A 17,651-nucleotide genomic window follows, 5' to 3' on the forward strand; every position below is an offset into this window, starting at 1 on the left:
GAGGGGCGCGAGGTTTCAAGATGGCGGTGGCAGGGTTGCTGACCGGGAGGCAGAGGTGAAGGCCCCTACGAGGTAAAAGAGGCCAAGAATCGTCCCATCCCCGCTTCCTGCAGTCCCAGGAACCCAGCAGAAGTGTGAGTGTGCAGGATTGTTCCACTCCGTTCCATCATCTCTCCCGACCCTTCTCCGGGCCCGCGCGTTTGCCTCGGGGACACCAGGCCCGTCAGCTCCGCTCTTCCTCTCCGCGGTTAGGTCTCCCGGGTCGCGGACCGGGGGATCTTCGAGCCAAGGGCGGTGCGGCTTCCAGCGTTTCAGCAGCTGTTCACCCGAGTCAGTTAGCGCCACCTCCTGCCTGTGCTCGTTGACCGGCCGCTTTAGATTTGACGTCTTCTTGTACCTCGAGTCAGGGTCAACCGTCGCTATGGTTTCGGCAGTTGCTGCTGCTGTTGCTTCCCTTGGTAAACTGGGCTCCGTCCCACTGCTGCCTCTTCGGTTAAATTTAGTTTCCCCACGGTTTTGTGGCCCAGTTTCCCTGTCGTTTCTGCTTTTAAACCAAAAGTAGTTCGTGCAGACTAAGGCTCCATGGTCTTCTGTAGAAATCCTCTTTAATTAGTATCTGTTCTTTGTTACAGTTGCGGGAGAGGAAGGTCAAAACAGGAGCCTGAGGGTAATTGAGAAAACAGCAAAAAGATACAAGTCATCAAAGATTACGGGAGCCTATATTTCTACTAATGTTGCTTGTTCCCACCTCCTTTCTCCCCGACTCCCAGTTTTTTCTGTGAAGGAAATCCTGCGCAGGGTGAATTAGTTGCCACTGGAAAAGCTTTGAAGCATTTAGCAGAAATCAAGGCATTTGAACACTTGCTGAAAGAGGCATTAACTAGTGAACTTTTCTTGACACAATCTTCATACGAGGAAGAAGGGGAGGTATAATTACTTATATAGGCTACTAAAAATTTTATCTCATGATCTTCCCTTTCCCACCCTTTAAAAGTCTACTTTCAGGGGTGCCTGGGTGGCTCAGTCGGTTAAGAGTCCGACTTCGGCTCAGGTCACCATCTCACGGTTTGAGGGTTCGAACCCCGCGTCGGGCTCTGTGCTGACAGCTCGGAGCCTGGAGCCTGCTTCAGGTTCTGTGTCTCCCTCTCTCTGCCCCTCCCCTGCTTGCTCTCTCTCTCTCTCTCTCTCTCTCTCTCAAAAAGAAAGAAATGCGTAAAAAAAAAAAAATAAAAAAATAAATAAAAGTCTACTTTCAAAAGAAAGTAAATTTGTCAACTTTATTATTGGGAAGGGTAAGCATTAAAAAGTTAAACCTTAATTGGAACAAGAGAAAGAAGTAATATAATAATGTCTCAGATTAGTAAAAATCTTGACTTGCAAAGTATTTTCTCTCAAGCACGATCATCCCTTTCAGTTATCTTAAAAAGCACAAATCAGGAATCAAGTGGGTACTAGTAAAAATGTGTGTCTTGACATTCTTGGACACTCCTGCATATAATACTTTTCATTTTTAATATTTGCACCTTTAGTTATGTTTTAAGCTCTTGAGAGTCAAGAATTCTATCTGAATTAGAATGAAATCTGAATTAAATAGCCTTAAATTAATGAGTTTTTACTATCTTAAAGATGTTGGGAATACATGACAAGAAAAACCATGGAGAGAGACAAGAGTGAGCTGTCTGTTTTTTTGAACTCACGTTATTACCACCATTCTCTTTTGATTCCCCTTTCACCCTAAATAGAAACCAAGGGTGTAGGAAAAGATCTAATGGTTTTTCGTAGGCATGATTTGTCCCCATATTGTCAAAGCATATTCTGATTCTTTTCAGTTGACAGAGTCGGTCTGTTGTGATCCATTTTAAAAAGTTAATAATCAAAGGAATGTTTCTTTTCAAGAGATTGGTAGAAATTTTGTAACATAAAATGGAAGACACGTTGTAAATAGAGGAAAAATAAGCTATTTCTTTGTCTTTGCAGGTTTTTGTTTTTTGTTTTTTGTTTTTATGAACAAGTAAATCATACAAGTTGTCAACATGGGACGGAGATCTACATCATCCACCAAGAGTGGAAAATTTATGAACCCTACAGACCAAGCCCGTAAGTGTCCATTAGTATGGAATGATAAAGAAGAGGAGTGATAAAATTGCAAACATTAGAGAATCTATTATGCCTTAATTATAAAACCAGCTGTGCTAGGAGTCAGTTGTAGGAAGTTATCCAGTGTTCTTGGGAGTACATGATGAAAACTTTAAACATGCAAAAAAAATAGTACCCATTTTTTTTAAGTTTATTTATTTTGAGAGAGTGTGTGCATGATCGGGGGAAAGGGCAGAGAGAGTGACATCTTTTTCTTTCAGATTCATAGTTTTTAAGAAGCTTAAAAACTTCTCAAGATATCTTTGGTTGACATAATTAAAGGGTGCTGTTGGCATCTAATGGGTAGAGCCCACAAATGCTCCTAAATATTCTGGAGTGCATAGGACAACCTCCCACAATAAGAATTAATCTGTATTAAGTTGGAGAAAATGTTAGTGTTCAAGATTTGAAAGTTTTATGTTTTCTCTGTCTCTAAAGGAAAAGAAGCCCGGAAGAGAGAATTAAAGAAGGTACGATTTCAGAAGCATCCTATGAGCCGTAGTGGTGTTTGGCACATCTTACTGTTTGGGATTAGTGGATTTCAAAACAATATTTACAATTATTTGTCAGGAAAGATACTTCATACTGCTTCTAACAAACCATAAAATTACTAAGCCAAAATACCATATTTGGAAACAGAACTGAAAAAACTTTGCAGTTAAGCTCATGAGGAGCTATTGTAACATTGTCTGTTTGATTATCTTTCCCACTGAGTTAAATATCTTTGAAAGGAATTTCTTTTTGCTATTAAAGCATATTGCTCTGTTAAAAGCTACTGAATTAGTGCATGGAAATAAATATGGTTCCAAATAGTTTTGTGGGTTCCTTTTTTTCATTTTGTAGCTGTCGAGTTTGTGGCAAAGTGTTTTCCCAGAATAAAAAAGTATTTACTTTTTAGTATCATGCCTTAACACATTGAGAGAATGCAGATTTTTAATAGCTTTTAATGGGGTTTTCTTAGTTCATTGTTCAGTATCATATCTGCAAAACTTTTCTCTAATATATAGTTTTAGAATTAAGCTTAAAAATACTAAGATTTTTTTAAGTAATTGCTAAAGACCTCACAAAATTGAAAGAAATACTTGCCTAAAAAAGCACACATAGTAATGGTCATTTATCTTTTTGTCTAAAGTTGAAATATTTGAGAGCAAAAAATTACATAGCTTTGGTTGTGGTGGTTGAAACGAGATTAGAAACCGAGGAGAAGTTTGGCTTCATTTCAAATAGATTCAGATTCTTGATGCAAATGGAAATAAAAACTCATATGGGTGTCCAGTTTCTTGACATAGTGCTCTTTTGTTTCTCTAAGAACAAAAAACAGCGCATGATGGTACGAGCTGCAGTTTTAAAGATGAAGGATCCCAAACAGATTATCCGAGACATGGAGAAATTGGATGAAATGGGTAAGAATTTATAAAAGGCTAGATTTCATAGCAGGTGTAACAGTCTTATACATGGAGGCAGGCAAGCAGGTAATGAGGAGAGCAGCACAGGCATGAGTAAAACAAAAGCATGATGACATTTGACAGTTAGGCTTAGTTTTAGTATCAGGAGGAATAAAATGGAGGGGTAGGGAGCGATTTGCACATGAAGATCTTACCTAGTGTAAGATGAATCCCATTTATTTAGCTGGAACTAATTGTTATTGAAGTAATGAAAGCCTGTTTTGACCAGTTCAAAAATGAAAGCCTGTTTTTTCCAGACAAGACTGAATTCTGGAGGTTTTTGTTTGTTTTGGTTTTTAATTTTGGCAACTACAACGTACATCTAAGTATTACCCCACCATGAATTTATCAGTTTCCCATTTTTCCCAATGAGAAGATCAGACACTTGACCCACTTAGTAAGGTGGTAGAAGTCATCAAATACTTAAAATCTAATTTTATAGAATATCGTATTAGGATTTCTCCCTTTTTTCACATTTCTTTGAGTAATTTTACCCAGTTTCTTCATATGCATCTTCAGTGTCACAAGTTTTTTTATAACTGGAATCATACAAATAACTTATTATCTTTCCTTGAATCAAAGTTGCTTGAGAATTGTCTCTGTGATGCTACCACTGGAAATTTTATCCCAACCCACAAAGATCCATTCAGAACATGGGATTTTTTATTTTTCTGCCTCCTTTACCTTTTTTTAATTTAATTTTTATTTTTTTTAATTTTTTTTTTTTTTTAATTTACATCCAAGTTAGCATATAGTGAGTTTAGGAATAGAAGCCAGTGATTCATCCCTCTGTATAACACCCAGTGCTCATCCCAACAAGTGTCCTCCTTTATGCCCCTTGCCCATTTAGCCCATCCCCCCACCTACACCCCATCCAGCAACCCTCCATTTGTTCTCAGTATTTAAGAGTCTCTTATGTTTTGTCCCCCCCCTATTTTTGTATTATTTTTGCTTCCCTTCATCTGTTTTGTATCATAAATTCCACATGTGAGTGAAGTCATAGGATATTTGTCTTTCTCTGATTTCACATAGCATAATACACTCTGCTTCCATCCATGTTATTGCAAATGGCAAGGTTTCATTCTTTTTGATTGCCGAGTAATACTCCATTGTATGTATATACCACATCTTTATCCATTTATTTGTTCATGGACATTTGCTTCTACCTTTTTTTTTTAATTGCATAATGAAATGATTTTTCCAAGTTTTGTTAGCAAAGGTTCCCAGTTTTAGTGGTTTGCCAAAAATCAGATAGTAAGCAAAAGAGGTACAGTGGGTCTCAACAATACATTAAATGAATTTTTAAAATCCAGTTATGTGGGATTATGGTATTAGAAGTTTTGTTAAATAATGTGGCAAATCTTGTGCATTTAGCTGGGGCAAGAGTTCTGGGTCAGATTGCGTGATCCCAGATGTTTCCCAGTTCATGTGTAACTGATCCCACTTGTTGCCTCTGCGTTAAATATTACTATGGACAGTTGCTGTCCCTGAGATGTCAAGACATTACCTATTAACATGACTTCAATGATTTTTGTGGTTTTAAAGGAGATAATAGTCACAATTGAGGTTTATTGAGCTCTTATCTTGCTATTTACCAATTTTTTTCCAGATGTTATTTAACCCTTGCAACAGCTTTTGGGTAGGTGTGTTCCACCTGTTTTATGAGTGAGGAAACTCAGGCACATACTTTACTCAAGGTTGTGCTGTTAGGAAGTGGCAAGCTGGGATTAAAACTCAGGCATTCAACACTTGTATTAATCACACTAAGAATAGTGTGTGATGTAAGACTGTATCTTCCAAATAAATCACCAAGGTTAATAGGATTTAGGGAAGAAGATAATTAAACTTGCTATCTGTAAAAAAAGAAGGGAACACTGTTGATCAGGGCTCTAATTACAATTTATAAAACTTAACACAGTTTATAAAACTCAGTATAAACTAGTTTAGGCAGAAAAAATATGTACATTGACTCCCATAGTTGGTAAATCCCAGAGGGAAGCTCTCATGTATCTGTCTGGTCTACTCTCTTGTTAGCCTCATTCAGTATATTGCTAATGAACTTCTTGGGATGGAAGGTGAAATATGTGTGTGTGGAATTAGTGGGACACAAGGTCTCAGCTTTAGGTTTATTTTATCCCTCCTGTGAGGGATCCACACTTAAAATCTCCACATCCACATTTAAAATCTCAGAGAAGTATCTAGTTTCAGTTTGGATCATGTGCCATTTGATCTCTGAGTCAGTCACTGGCAGGGGGAGTGGAGGGAGGCAGGTATAATTGACCAGGCAAGCCTGGGAGTCTTGTGCTGATAATCCCTCTTGGGGCAGAAGACTTGAAATGAAGCCCTATGTTGAATACATGGAAAGAGAAAGGATTGTATGGTAACTAGACACCAGTCCACTATAAAAATAATTAAGTGGTGAGGTAGACACCACTGGATATTTTATTTGTGATCCCATTAAGTCATCAGACTTTGTTGTAAAGTAGTTGATGTCCCCATTTTCCAAATGAAGAAGTTAAAGATCGTAGAATTCAAGTAAAGTGCCCAGGATCTCCGAATTAAAGGACAGAGTCAGGTCTGACTGAAGCCTCACTATATAGCAAGTTGTTAGCGTAAGGGAATGAAAATCGATTTTTATTACAGTGATGATGAAATCAATTAGGTGCTGTTTTTATAAAAGAAAGTAAAATTAATGGCTATCTTAAAAGGGTGGAATTTCAACAAATGTCTGTTGTACTTTATAATAAATTTTAGAAGTATATACCTGGTCTAGGTCCCTTTTAAAAGTTTTAGCATATAGGGAGATTATATTAAATTATATAGTTAGTTGATAACCTAAATGAAACAAGTTTTTGTGTTTAATTTGAATATCTACTCTTTTCTCTCAGAGTTTAACCCAGTGCAGCAACCACAGTTAAATGAGAAGGTGCTGAAAGACAAGCGTAAAAAGCTGCGTGAAACCTTTGAACGTATTCTACGACTCTATGAAAAAGAGAATCCAGATATTTACAAAGAATTGAGAAAGCTAGAAGTAGAATACGAACAGAAGAGGGCTCAACTTAGCCAATATTTTGATGCTGTCAAGGTAATCAAGTTTTAGAGAAACTAAAATGTTTTTAGATTTGCTCTTAAAATTGACAGTGTGAGAATTGGTCATATTCTTCCTCTTGACAATTTTTTTTTTAATGTTTATTTATTCTTGGGAGAGAGAGCACAAGCCAGGGAGGGGCAGAGAGAGAGAGGGAGACAAACAATCCAAAGCAGGCTCCAGGTTCTGAGCTGTCAGCACAGAGCCGGGTGTGGGACTCGAACTCACGAACCATGAGATCATGACCTGAGCTGAAGTCAGGCACTTAACCGACTGAATCGCCCAGGTGCCCCTTGGCAATTTCTTGTCAAACTAAACATACACCTTCTCCATGAGCCAGCAAATCTAATGCTACATATTTACACAAGAGAAATTAATCCATCTGTCAACACAGTAATAGCCAAAAACTGGAAATAGCCCACATGTCCATTAATAGGAGAATGGATAAACAAACTAGTATATTTATAAAATTGAATGTACTCAGCAATAAAGAATGACCTACTGATACTCAAAACCACATGGGATAAAAAAATTTTTCCATGGATATGTGTCTAAACATGTTGAACTTCTTTCATAGTTATTCCATTTGTATGACATTCTAGAATAGGCAAAACCAATCTGTGGATGAAAAAATTTATAACAGTGGTTGCTATGGGATATTGTTAGGGATCGACAGGAATATGAACTATATGCATTTGTCAAAACAGAATTTATACATTTCACTGTGAATTTTGTTTCAAAAATGTAAAAAAAAAAAAGTGATATAGTTGTTATAAAGTAGGTAGTATCGGTCCCGCTTTACAGATAAGGAAACTAAAGTAACTTTGCTTAGTCACACAGCTAGTGTGTGGCAGAAATTCAACGAAGGCAGACTAACTTTAGAAACCCAAGCTCTTCCATGGGTTATATGCTATTTCTAAGTTAATTGGTAAGTGCTATTTATCATCCAGAACATTTAAAAGGGTGGCTTTGGTGCTAGATACTTTTAATAGTTGGATTTCCATAAACAGCTATTTCAAACCATAACCCAAAAGGATAAGTTGATGATAGGAGGGAGAAGAGCAGCAGAGCTTGTCTCTTTTAGAGGTGATAAGGATTTTTTTTTCCATTCATTGACAGGTTTTGGAAATATTGACAAATATTGGTATTGATATTTTTTCCTGATACTTATGTTAAATGGAAAGTCAATCCAGTTTATGAAGCAGCAGGTGGTGAATTTTTAGTGTTGAGTTTGTGGCTTGCTCTTACCATACCATTGAAAAATTTTGTTTCAGAATGCTCAGCACGTGGAAGTGGAGAGTATTCCCTTGCCAGATATGCCGCATGCTCCTTCCAACATTCTGATCCAGGACATTCCACTTCCTGGTGCCCAGCCACCCTCCATCCTTAAAAAGACCTCAGCCTATGGGTAAGGAAGCGGTAGCATAATCAGATAGCATTTATTAAAAGTACCTTTTGACTATCCAGTGCCAAAATTATTGTAGTGGAAATGAAAGACAATGTGAATGTAAGTGGTGCCCCGCCTGATTAAATATGAAGAAATCCCTTAAAAATGTTTGAAAAGAGGAAATAAATATCTTCTCATTATTAACGTGGTAACTGTAAAATTTTCTTCATAGACCTCCAACGCGGGCAGTTTCTATACTTCCTCTTCTCGGTCATGGTGTTCCACGTTTGCCCCCTGGCAGAAAACCTCCTGGTCCTCCCCCTGGCCCACCACCTCCTCAAGTCTTGCAAATGTATGGCCGTAAAGTGGGCTTTGCTCTAGATCTTCCCCCTCGTAGGCGGGATGAAGACATGTTATATAGTCCGGAACTTGGTAAGGAGTGACTGTTTCTTTTGCTTTTAACAACCTTTCTACCGTCATTTTTTAAGCTGGCCCTGTTTAACATCTTGTTTACCATCCTCAGAACTTGGAAAATGAATGGGGATTACATGTACATACTAACAGATGGATAAGTCATAGAATTTACTTAAGTAAAAGCATCGTATATAAGGAAGTATAGAAATGTTTATTGTGTTTTAAAATAGGCTCTATTAAGAGATGTCACCTTCTTACTAACAATCCCTTAAGATTCAGATACTTGTTTCCTTTTCAGTTTTATTGCCATCAGACTAGAACATAGTTTTATATGTTCTCTATATAAACAAATATCTTGTATATGTGTGTGCATCCAAGTTTCCACATATAGAATTTGTTTTCAAATTTAAACCTTTTAAAAAATACCTTACGTTATCAAAAAGATTTTAAAACTGTTACCATATGGAAATATTGTTAGACGGTATGAACAGCTCATATCATATACAGAATCTTTCTGGTTCATATACAGAACCAGAATCTGTAGGTTCATATACAGAACCTACAGAAACAGGTAGGTCATTCTGAGTTAAATAATAGTTTTCTGTGCTCTGAGACCCCGTGTGTATGTGGAGGATCCAATAGTAATACTTGTTTCCTGCTCCCTCCTACTTTGTCAGCTCAACGGGGTCATGACGACGATGTTTCCAGCACCAGTGAAGATGATGGGTATCCTGAGGACATGGATCAAGATAAGCATGATGACAGTACTGATGACAGCGACACTGACAGATCAGATGGAGAAAGTGAAGGGGACGAATTTGTGCACCGTGATGATAATGAAAGAGACAACAATGAAGAAAAAAAGTCAGGTATGTGCTGATGAAAGGTCCATGGTATTGATCAATAAATACACAAGGCAAAGGTCTTGATTTATTAATACATCTGTAAAAATAATTGTGAATATCTTGAAAGGAAGGATCATAGCTCCATTCATCTTTATATCTCAATCTTAAAAGTCCTTGACACATACTAAGTACTCGGTGGATGTTTGTGATGGAAAAATAAATTAAGCAGTGTATGTAATAAAGAAGCCTATGTAATAAAGTCCACTTGGGGAGAAAAATAACTGTTTCAACAGCATGAGGATGTACTTTTATGGGGATGTGTAGGAAAAGAGGAGAATAAGCACACAACCATACTGAGAAAGCCATATTCACATTGTTGGTTTGTTTGTTTGTTAATAAGTCTGTTTAAATAACTTAAATTTTCTGTGTTCATTGTGTCTTCACATGAACCAGACCACAATTATAATTCAGGTACACTTGCAAGTGAGTCATGATGTAATGGAAACATCCAAAATGTAGGTTATGTGTCCATTTGATTATTACAAAATCGGACTGAGTTACGTGTACTTTTAAAAAGTAGTTATGATATTCATCAAGAAAATGTTAAGCATCATGATAGAAACTGAGCAGTGCAAAATGTATAATAATCTCTCACACCTCTAGTCTTGCAGTTTCTTTTAAAATTGTTTTTGTAACCTACAATACCATATTTATGTGTTAGTAATACTACTGATGTATTTATAATGATGACAGATCTTTCCTCTGATATTTCTTAAAAATCATGGTTGCAAACCAAAAAACTTGGTTAAAGGGGTGTATAGAGCTGGTAACGAAAAGTTATGGAGGACTTACATAGGAGCTAGCACTCAAAAACAGCAAGTCCTTAGAGCCACAGCAGCTCCATTTTTCTCTGGCATTGTGTGATCCTTTGCCTCATTTTTCCCTTTTCCTGCCACCTTTTGTTACTCATACATACTCATCAGTGTACATGTGCTGAAAGTGGCTATCCTAACTATGATTTGACATTCACCTAATATTTGTTCATTTTGTACTGTATGCAAGGAATTTTCCTAGACAAAGGATACAAAGTGAACACAACTAAAGCCCTGCCCACATGGAACTTTGTAAATGTTTACCAACAAAGATTGCTTCCAATGTTGTACCCTTTGGCAACATGTTTAATAGCGTCTAGTAGATAGCTTGATTTATCAGGTTAAAAAGGTCCCTTCTAGTCCTACTTTGCTAAGAGTTTTTGTAATAAATATTTTTAAGCATCTGTTGGGATGTTGTTATGGTTTTTAAGTTGTTTCATGTAATGAACTATATTCATGGCTTTTCTAATGTTAAACCTCACCTTGCGTTTCTGGGGCCAACCCTACATGTTTATGATGTATTTTTCTTTTAAAACACTGTTAGATTCTGTTTGGTTATACAGGTGGGTGTAACAGCACCGGGGTTAGGAGCTCCGACCCTGTGTGCAATCAGAACATCCGTGCATAACTTCTGGTTCCCCCAAAACTTAATAGCCTAGTGCTGGCCAGAAGTTTTACCGATAACACAAACCATTGATGAACACACATTTTGTCTGTTGCGTGTATTATATACTACAGTCGTGCAATAAAGTAGGCTAGAGGAAAGAAAATAGTGTGAATAATTCATAAGGAAAGTACAGTTACAGTACTGTACTGTATCACAAAAAAAATCCATGCATAAGTGGACCCACTCAATTCAAACCCATGTTGTTCGAGGGTCAACTGTATTTTATAGTAGGTTAGTTTTGGTATCAGGGTTGTGCTGGCTTCATGAGTTCTGGATTGCATTCTATCTTTTCCTGTGCCCTTTTACAGGAAATTTCTGTAACTCCCACATTTGCCTGAAGTTCCTTGTAAAAATTATTTGGGCCAGGTTAAAAAAAGATTTTTAACTACCACTTCAATTCTATAAATTCTGGTCTTATCTCTGGCCAATTTTTGTAATTTATATTTTTAGAGAGAACTGTCTCTTATCAGGGTTTTCAGTTTTACAGGCATAAAGATATTGATGGTATTCTTCAAGTTTTTAAAATTGATGGATTTGAAATCACAATTGCATATGTTTACCACCAGTGGGCACTTCTTCTATTACCTTTTATATGGCTCTTTCAGCACTTAACTTCTGCCAAATAGTGGGCAGCCATCATATCTGGTGCTTTATAGCATTATATAGTAAGCATTTACTGAATTTTGTTGTTCCTGATCTACCCCATTCTCTCCCTCCCCTGGCCCCTAAGGTCTGAGTGTAAGATTTGCAGATATGCCTGGAAAATCAAGGAAGAAAAAGAAGAACATGAAGGAGCTGACTCCTCTTCAAGCCATGATGCTTCGAATGGCAGGTAAAACTGGGAAAGAGGCGTGAAATCACCTTTTGAATATTTCCTCCTGCTAGTTCCTTTACATATGGTTTCCCATTTAGTGTCTCAGCAACCCTAAAGTAAATAATAAATCCTGTTTTAGGTTTGGAGACATTAAGGTAAGCTGTCCAGAGTTGCCCAGCTAGTAAGTTGTTACACTGGCATTTAGATCCAGGTCGGTCTTGTCCAAAAGCCTGGGCTTATTTCCCTCTGCTCCACTAACATAGATGAGTGGAATACTGTTTGATTCTTCCACATCTAAGTATTTTACTGAAGAAGACTATTGAGATAATTGTAAGAAAGCACTGAATTGAGCATGTGTCTTCAGGCATCACTTTTTTGCAGACTGTAAAAAATGAATCAGTCCCATTTACCTGGTTTAAAATTTCCTTTAGGTCAGGAAATCCCAGAGGAGGGACGAGAAGTAGAAGAATTTTCAGAGGATGATGATGAAGATGATTCTGATGATTCTGAAGCGGAAAAGCAATCACAGAAACAGCATAAAGAGGAATCTCTTTCTGATGGCACATCTGCTGCCTCTTCACAGCAGCAAGCTCCCCCACAGTCTGTTCCTCCTTCTCAGATACAAGCACCTCCCATGCCAGGACCACCTCCTCTTGGACCACCCCCTGCTCCACCTTTACGGCCACCTGGACCACCTACTGGCCTTCCTCCTGGACCACCTCCAGGTAAATTAGCACTTCGGTATTGTGAAAAATAATTACATCTCTCTGTGATTAGAATGATGAAGTCATTTCAAAAATATACATCATTAGCGCTGATGTTTTCTCCTGATACCCTAAGAGAGAAAGGATAAGTGCGATTTATTCCTACAGCACTGTTTGCAATGTATAGTACTTACGACAGCCGTCTTTTTCTCCAAAGGTCTTCTTTTTTCAGGGTTCTTTACTTCTGACGTTCGCAGGCAGAAACTGAATACGAAACTGGGGGTTTCTTTAGTACTGCTTTTTAATATGACAGGTTGGCCGAATTCTAAATTGATAGCTAGTGAGACTAGGGCACAGTAAATACTATCAAGTATCCTTCTTTGGTTGGGAATTGTTGGATGTCAGTCTTCAGAGATAAAAGTGATCAGTGTTAATGTAGTTTGGCATACCAGTATAAGAAGTTTATTTAAAATGCGAACTTCTTGGCCATTTATGATTTTATAGTTGTTCATCCTGCAGTTGGCCAGTTAAGTTTTTTCACTTGAGTTTATCCTTTTCCAATTGGTGGTGCAAAAGCAAATTACCTATCTTACGCCCTTTTCAGTGGTCCTTGTCAATATCTTATTGTGTTTCAGGGGAATTGTTAAAGCACCCTGCTCTGTATTCCATTTTCAGCTTTATTTTGGACATTTAAGAATTCTTCTCATCTTTGTACAATGTCTAGCCCAGCAGAGCTGTGATTGAGTATGTTTTTTTTCAGTGCTGGGATATAAAGAGAAATGATCCATAACAAAATTACTACCCTATCTGGTGCTCAGATATTTGTTGAATGAATTCAGTTTCCATAATGTTTTGGTCAGTTTTTGAAGTTACCTGATTTCAAGTTAAAATGATAAGTCAGACCACATCGGAGTTACCTTTATACCACAGTTACCTACTTCATGTTATTTGTCTTATGCTAATTTGCCGTTTTTCTCTTTACAGGAGCTCCTCCATTCCTGAGACCACCTGGAATGCCAGGGCTCCGAGGGCCTTTACCCCGACTTTTACCTCCAGGCCCACCCCCAGGCCGGCCCCCTGGTCCTCCCCCAGGTCCACCTCCAGGTCTGCCTCCTGGCCCTCCTCCTCGGGGACCCCCACCAAGGCTACCTCCCCCTGCGCCTCCAGGTAAAGCTTTTGATTTATACTACAAAAATTTGACTACCACATACTTCATCCTGCTCTAAGGCATATTGTCACATTTCGATATCCTGAAGTCAAGAGGTATTCTAAAATGTTTTTTTGTTTTTTGTTTTTTAATTTTTTTTTTTTAACGTTTATTTATTTTTGGGACAGAGAGAGACAGAGCATGAACTGGGGAGGGGCAGAGAGAGAGGGAGACACAGAATCGGAAGTAGGCTCCAGGCTCTGAGCCATCAGCCCAGAGCCTGACGCGGGGCTCGAACTCACGGACCGTGAGATCATGACCTGAGCCGAAGTAGGGTGCTTAACCGACTGAGCCACCCAGGCGCCCCTCTAAAATGTTTTTAAATCGCTTTTGGCGTAGGTTGAAGTTGAGTTTTTCCAAAGGGTATTTGCATTGGATTCTGTCTGTCGTATGAAGGATTTTTCCCAGCCAAAGACCACCTTGGATTAAATTCTCCATTTGAGTAAGGTGTTTTGCACAGACAGGGACAGGCAACGCTTCTAATTCTGAAGTCATTCCATTTATTTACATGAGTATGAATTTAAAGTTTAAAATTATAAGGCAGATTCCCCCTCTTCTCTTAACCGGTATCAGTGTGAAATATGCAGATTTCCTTGCACTCTTAGTTTGTGTGGTATGTGTATTTCTAGTTTATTACATTGACTCCCGGTTTAATGTGAAAGCCGCCTTTTAAGCTCCCCGGATTCTCAGTGGTATCCGGAATAATTATGAGTCTGTATAAGTAATAGCATCTTAGGTTCTGTGAAACTTGGTACTTTGTATTCAATCTTAAAAGTGGTGTTTGAAGAAAAATAATCTGGAGGTTCTGGGTAAATGACAATGGTATGTCTGAACCATCAAAAGGACACGAATTCTTTTCCAGTGGTGGTGACATACTGTGATTAGTTACGTTCTCTCATTCCAAGGTTAGAATTACATTTCCTGCCCATTGGGCTACTTTTTTCAGGGGAGGAATGGTGTGAAAATCAGTAAATAACGCATGAGAATGAAACCCCCAACCTTGGCCTTGATAGTATCTGCATTACACAGCTAGTATAGTGTCTTGGGCTGTCAGATTTGAAATTTGACAAAGGTGACATCCTACTTGAAACCAGTTGGTGTTGTCAACTTTATAGATTAAAATAGTACATTACTCTGAGAGGAAGAAAACATAAGTACAGGGACACAGACTGAAAGTGAATACAATTTCCTGGGGCGCCTGGGTGGCTCAGTCGGTTAAGCGGCTGACTTCGGCTCAGGTCACGATCTCGCGGTCCATGAGTTCGAGCCCCGCGTTGGGCTCTGTGCTGACGGCTCAGAGCCTGGAGCCTGTTTCAGATTCTGTGTCTCCCTCTCTCTCTGACCCTCCCCCGTTCATGCTCTGTCTCTCTCTGTCTCAAAAATAAATAAACGTTAAAAAAAAAAAAAAAGAAAGTGAATACAATTTCATGATAAAATATTCCTTCCTATCAAAAAGTATTCCTGAGTTTCAAATAGCAAGCAGCATGATTTTAGCTTATTTTTTCTAAATTGCCCATTTTTAAAAAACTGTCAACCTGTGTTTTTAACATCTTTAATGGTTAAAATGGCCTCACGTAGTATTCATCAGCCCGTTTTCGCCTTCGTTTAGGTATCCCTCCACCCCGTCCTGGCATGATGCGCCCACCTTTGGTGCCTCCACTTGGACCTGCCCCACCTGGGCTTTTCCCACCAGCTCCCTTGCCGAACCCGGGGGTTCTAAGTGCTCCACCCAACTTGATTCAGCGACCCAAGGCGGATGATACAAGCGCAGCCACCATTGAGAAGAAAGCCACCGCAACCATCAGTGCCAAGCCACAGATCACCAATCCCAAGGCAGAGATTACTCGATTCGTGCCCACTGCGTTGAGGGTACGTCGGGAGAATAAAGGGGCCGCTGCTGCTCCCCAAAGAAAGTCAGAGGATGATTCTGCTGTGCCTCTTGCCAAAGCAGCCCCCAAATCTGGTCCATCTGTCCCGGTCTCAGTGCAAACTAAGGATGATGTTTATGAAGCTTTCATGAAAGAAATGGAAGGGCTACTGTGACAGCTTTTAATGCCAGAACAGGTTTCTGTTCACATGAGTGGTTCGTGGGGAAAGAGGCTCTTACTAAACTTAGTGAAAGAGCTGCTTTCACTGTCAGGGTATTTTTAAATTTCAGTTCAAGGAATATCCTAAAATTTAGCCTTGTTCAGAATTTTTTGCATATAAGACAGAGTTATTTCATTCAGAATAGATTGGTTATTGAAGCCGTGCTGCTAACATCCATTCCCTTCATACCACCATTTTCATCCCGTTTGTTCCCCTTCTCCAGTTCTTTGGAAACGTGATCGGGGGATCTTTGTTACTTATTTGTTATGATTCTCTTCTTGTGTGCTGTGGGCACTGGAGTAGAGATTTCAGAAAAACAGTTTATTTTACCCCATCTTGGCCTTTTGTGTTTGAGTTATTTTAATATTTTCTTGTAAATATTTTGTAATATTTTAGTGAAATGGATCGCAATGTCATTTCCTAATACAAAGCAAGATATGTGGGAAGAAATTGTACAATTCTTTGATTAAAACTATTTCCCACTGACCTAAACTTTGAGTGTTTCATGGAATAAATAAATAAATGTTCTACACCAAGACATCCTCTGTGTTACTGGTAATATATAAATATGATATCTGTGTTATGGGCAGAAAAGAAACCAGTATTTAAAACTTGGGTTTTAAGGAACTACCGTAGCTGGTACACAATGAAACTCTGATTGAAGATATGGTTAAAACTACATTTTAAATTTTAAGGGATCAAGAAAAGAGGATTACTTTCTTTCAGAATTATCTTATTGGCTTTGGAGAAATTGAGAGGTTATTAATTGTGTGGAAGATGAGTCTTCTCAAAGATGATTTGCTTTCCCAGAGCTTTGTGAGCTGACACTAATTGATGATAAAAAGCTTTGAAACCATTTCTAAATCATTAGATAGCCAGATATGGTTACTTCTTTTACTTTATTGCATTGTCAGTTATATAAGCTTTTATTAGTAAAAGCACATAAGGGTTGCCGGGTGGCTCAGTCAGTTAAGCATATGGCCGACTCAAGTCATGATCTCACAGTTGGTGAGTTTGAGTCCCACATCAGGCTCTGCGCCTCCAGCTTGGAGCCCGGAGCCCGGAGCCCGTTTCAGATTGTGTCCCTCTCTCTCTGCCCCTCCCCTGCTTGCACTGTCTCCCTCTCAAAAATAATACTAAAAAAGGCACATGAAATGAGGGACGCCCAGGTATCTGACTTTGGCTCAGGTCATGCATGATCTTGGGGTTCATGAGTTCGAGCCCCACATCGGGCTCTCTACTGTCCATGCAGAGCCCGCTTCAGATCCTCCGTCTCCCTCTCCCTTGCTCATGTGTGTGCATACTCTCTCAAAACTTAACTAAGCATTAAAAAAAATAAAAGCACATAAAATGAATAAGAATGCTTAATTTTATTAATTTGCATCAATACCATTTTCTAACTAATTCATCTAGCCAGTAATCCTGGGAAATGATGTTCGTAGATACTGTCCCCATTTTACAAATGAGAATATTGAAGCCAAAAGGTTTGTGTGACTTACCCAGTGGCCCAAAGTGTGAATATTCTATGAACAAAGACATGTATAAGCCCAAGGAGACCATGTATACACTGAGTTTAGGCTAAGTGTACCTATTCTTTCCACTAGATCTTAAAAACCTGTCATGTGAGTCATCAAAAATTGGTGATACCCTAAAAAGATAGTACAATAACACAATAAGGCTGTTATTCTCTTGAGGGTGATTTCTTTGATGGATTTTTACATTTCTGTTCTGAGATCTGTGTATGTGACTTTTTCTTGGAAGTTACTCTTTGGGTTAAAGCAAATCCGGTCAAAGCAGTCTATGGATCATTTGGAGGTTTTTGTTTTTGGTATAATCAGTACAGGCCAGTAAGTGAATTGAATCTTTTATCATTTAGATACAAGATTGAAACACAGTTACATCATCATCAAGTCAATATTATAATCTAAGTGTAAACAATCGTTCTTCGGTATTTGGTCTGCAAATTTTTAATGTTCTTGCTTAA

The 17,651-nt window shown here is 38.5% G+C and overlaps 1 protein-coding gene across 1 annotated transcript; it reads left to right on the top strand.

The window, feature by feature from the left end:
- Positions 1-5: 5 nt before the first annotated feature.
- WBP11 (WW domain binding protein 11) lies at positions 6-16,205 on the top strand. Its single transcript, XM_019452054.2, has 12 exons — positions 6-72; positions 1,978-2,097; positions 2,575-2,606; positions 3,446-3,539; positions 6,470-6,666; positions 7,944-8,077; positions 8,289-8,488; positions 9,148-9,339; positions 11,585-11,686; positions 12,100-12,393; positions 13,357-13,539; positions 15,189-16,205. Exons 2-12 carry the CDS (start codon positions 2,034-2,036, stop codon positions 15,620-15,622), a joined length of 1,926 nt encoding a protein of 641 aa, XP_019307599.1. The 5' UTR covers positions 6-72; positions 1,978-2,033; the 3' UTR covers positions 15,623-16,205.
- The last annotated feature ends 1,446 nt before the right edge of the window (positions 16,206-17,651 follow it).

The sequence above is a fragment of the Panthera pardus genome, unplaced genomic scaffold (genome assembly GCF_024362965.1).
Source record: "Panthera pardus isolate Hobbes unplaced genomic scaffold, ASM2436296v1 HiC_scaffold_6, whole genome shotgun sequence".
NCBI classification, from domain to species: domain Eukaryota; kingdom Metazoa; phylum Chordata; class Mammalia; order Carnivora; family Felidae; genus Panthera; species Panthera pardus.

Excerpts from the sequence above, each read along its gene's own strand:
- WBP11 (XM_019452054.2), top strand. The coding sequence starts at position 2,034 with ATGGGACGGAGATCTACATCATCCACCAAGAGTGGAAAATTTATGAAC. Across the intron at positions 8,489-9,147 it reads GTTATATAGTCCGGAACTTG|CTCAACGGGGTCATGACGAC; the intron begins GTAAGGAGTGAC and ends CTACTTTGTCAG. Across the intron at positions 12,394-13,356 it reads TCCTCCTGGACCACCTCCAG|GAGCTCCTCCATTCCTGAGA; the intron begins GTAAATTAGCAC and ends TTCTCTTTACAG.